A 2082-nucleotide genomic window follows, 5' to 3' on the forward strand; every position below is an offset into this window, starting at 1 on the left:
CAGTAAAATAAACGTCATTATGACAGTAAAATAAACGTCATTATGACAGTAAAATAAACGTCATTATGACAGTAAAATAAACGTCATTATGACAGAAGACTAACTGTCATTATGACAGTAAAATAAACGTCATTATGACAGTAAACTAACCGTCATTATGACAGTAAAATAAACGTCATTATGACAGTAAAATAAAAGTCATTATGACAGTAAAATAAACGTCATTTTATCACTGTTTTTCATAGATTGTTACAGATAAAATATTATGACAAAGAAGACACTTGATAAAAAGGTAGATTACATCAATTTTATACCTTTCATTCATTTTGCCATTTTAACTGAATTTTTTCAACCGTACTTTTGACAAACCTTTTTTGACTTTTTCTACTACTAGAGAAAAAATAAATAACAATAATTTCTTGAACTAATATAAAAACACGTATTGCTGGCATTATGGTTTCGGAAAAATTTCTAATTTTAGTTTTAAACGTCAATCATAATGACAATAAAGCCTGATTTACATTGACAGTTTTTGAACTGACATAAATTTGATATACCAAAATTATTGTTTAATGAAATATCAGACAAACTACGTAGATAACACATTGTAAAATGTTCTCAGTGCTGAATGTTAGTTGTTTTTAGACATTATTTAACACTAGAAAAATGTTCAAAAATTGGTCGATTTGACAGATAAATGACAGGTGTTGATGTTACTATTCACGACATACGTTCTTAAAAAATTTTCACAAGTAGTGATACGTGTAACGGAAAATTTTGTAAACGTTCATCTCGAACACCTAGGTTATTTAATGAAATATTAAAACCTCAATCATGAATTTTAACTCTTTTCAGTATTATTTACGTCCATGGAATTTTCACAACACGTGTAAAGAAAAATATCTTGTTGTTTAATCAGATGTCAAAACTTCGAAAACATTTGATGTACAACACATTGTAGATAAAACACTGTATAAAACTCTTAATACTGAACTGAATTTTAATTGTTTTAAAGAGGTGTTCAAAAATTGGTAAATTAGACATTTAACAAGTGTTGATGTTACTATTCACGACATACGTTCATGAAATTTACTCAACACTGATCAACGAATAAATAAAAGGCCATTTTTTTCAACCATTTCTACCAACATAACTATTCCAAGATTAAGAACGCAAAAAACAATTTATTAGAACGAACGAACGAACAAGAGTAACATAACTAAACCTATAACTAAAAAATTATATGTAATAGAAACAAACTGTAAACAATATAGACAAACTTATCCTACGATTAAATATCAACTTTTTTTGGAAAAAACGTCATTAAAACCTAAATGAACAACAAACAAAGAGGTAATATATGAATACATGAATAATATAAAAATATCTCACGAAAATGATCCTGTGGGTACCAACAACCTTTCGAAAACAATAACATGATGATAATTTTTATCAACCGTTACTAAACGTCCTTCAGCTGTGATTTTTAACCCACAACAGCGAGAAACCTAAAACCACAAAATCAAACATAAATTAATAAAATAAAAAACACTGACTTTGACAAAAGGACATCGATATTCGGCAATGAAATCGCCTCGGTCCGAGTAAATCACAACATGGAAGTAATTTCCGTGGGAATCACCGACTATCACGTCCCCAGAATAGGAAATATCAATGCCATTTGGAAACATGATCGTGTGTTGATTGCCAAATTTGCGGAGAAAATTCCCATCGGGGTCAATCACCACAATTGCATGAGCTTTAAAATCGCAAATGAAAAACTCGTCCCCTAAAAAAAATAGTTTGAATTTAAATTGGCCCTCATCAATAAGGCTCGGATTATATGCAAAATGCATATTTGTTATTAAGAAGTATATTAACAAAATTGTAAGTTTTCTATGCATATCTAATGTTTTTTGATTAAAATAAGCCAAATAAAAAATGCATATTTTGCATATTTTGGCAACTTGATGCATATTTTCTTAAAATCACTAATTTCCGATTAAAAATTTCAGTTCAAGTTAAAAATTGGACAGTTTATGAAAAATGATCCGATTACAAAATATTTTAAAGAGAAAACAA

At 28.5% G+C, this 2082-nt stretch overlaps 1 protein-coding gene across 2 annotated transcripts in view; it reads right to left on the minus strand.

The window, feature by feature from the left end:
* Positions 1-1164: 1164 nt before the first annotated feature.
* LOC123005492 overlaps positions 1165-2082 on the minus strand; it is an 11067-nt gene continuing 10149 nt past the window's right edge. For both annotated transcript variants that reach the window (XM_044399277.1, XM_044399276.1), the window contains exons 5-6: positions 1557-1789; positions 1165-1508 (exon numbers count right to left, since the gene is read on the minus strand). In XM_044399277.1, coding sequence (XP_044255212.1) covers positions 1389-1508; positions 1557-1789 — 353 coding nt within the window. In that variant the 3' untranslated portion in view covers positions 1165-1388. The remainder of the gene's footprint in view (positions 1509-1556; positions 1790-2082) is intronic.

Source organism: Tribolium madens, unplaced genomic scaffold (assembly GCF_015345945.1).
Source record: "Tribolium madens isolate multiple individuals breed KSU strain unplaced genomic scaffold, Tmad_KSU_1.1 Scaffold_20;HRSCAF=117;Tcas5.2_LG4, whole genome shotgun sequence".
In the NCBI taxonomy this organism is placed as follows: domain Eukaryota; kingdom Metazoa; phylum Arthropoda; class Insecta; order Coleoptera; family Tenebrionidae; genus Tribolium; species Tribolium madens.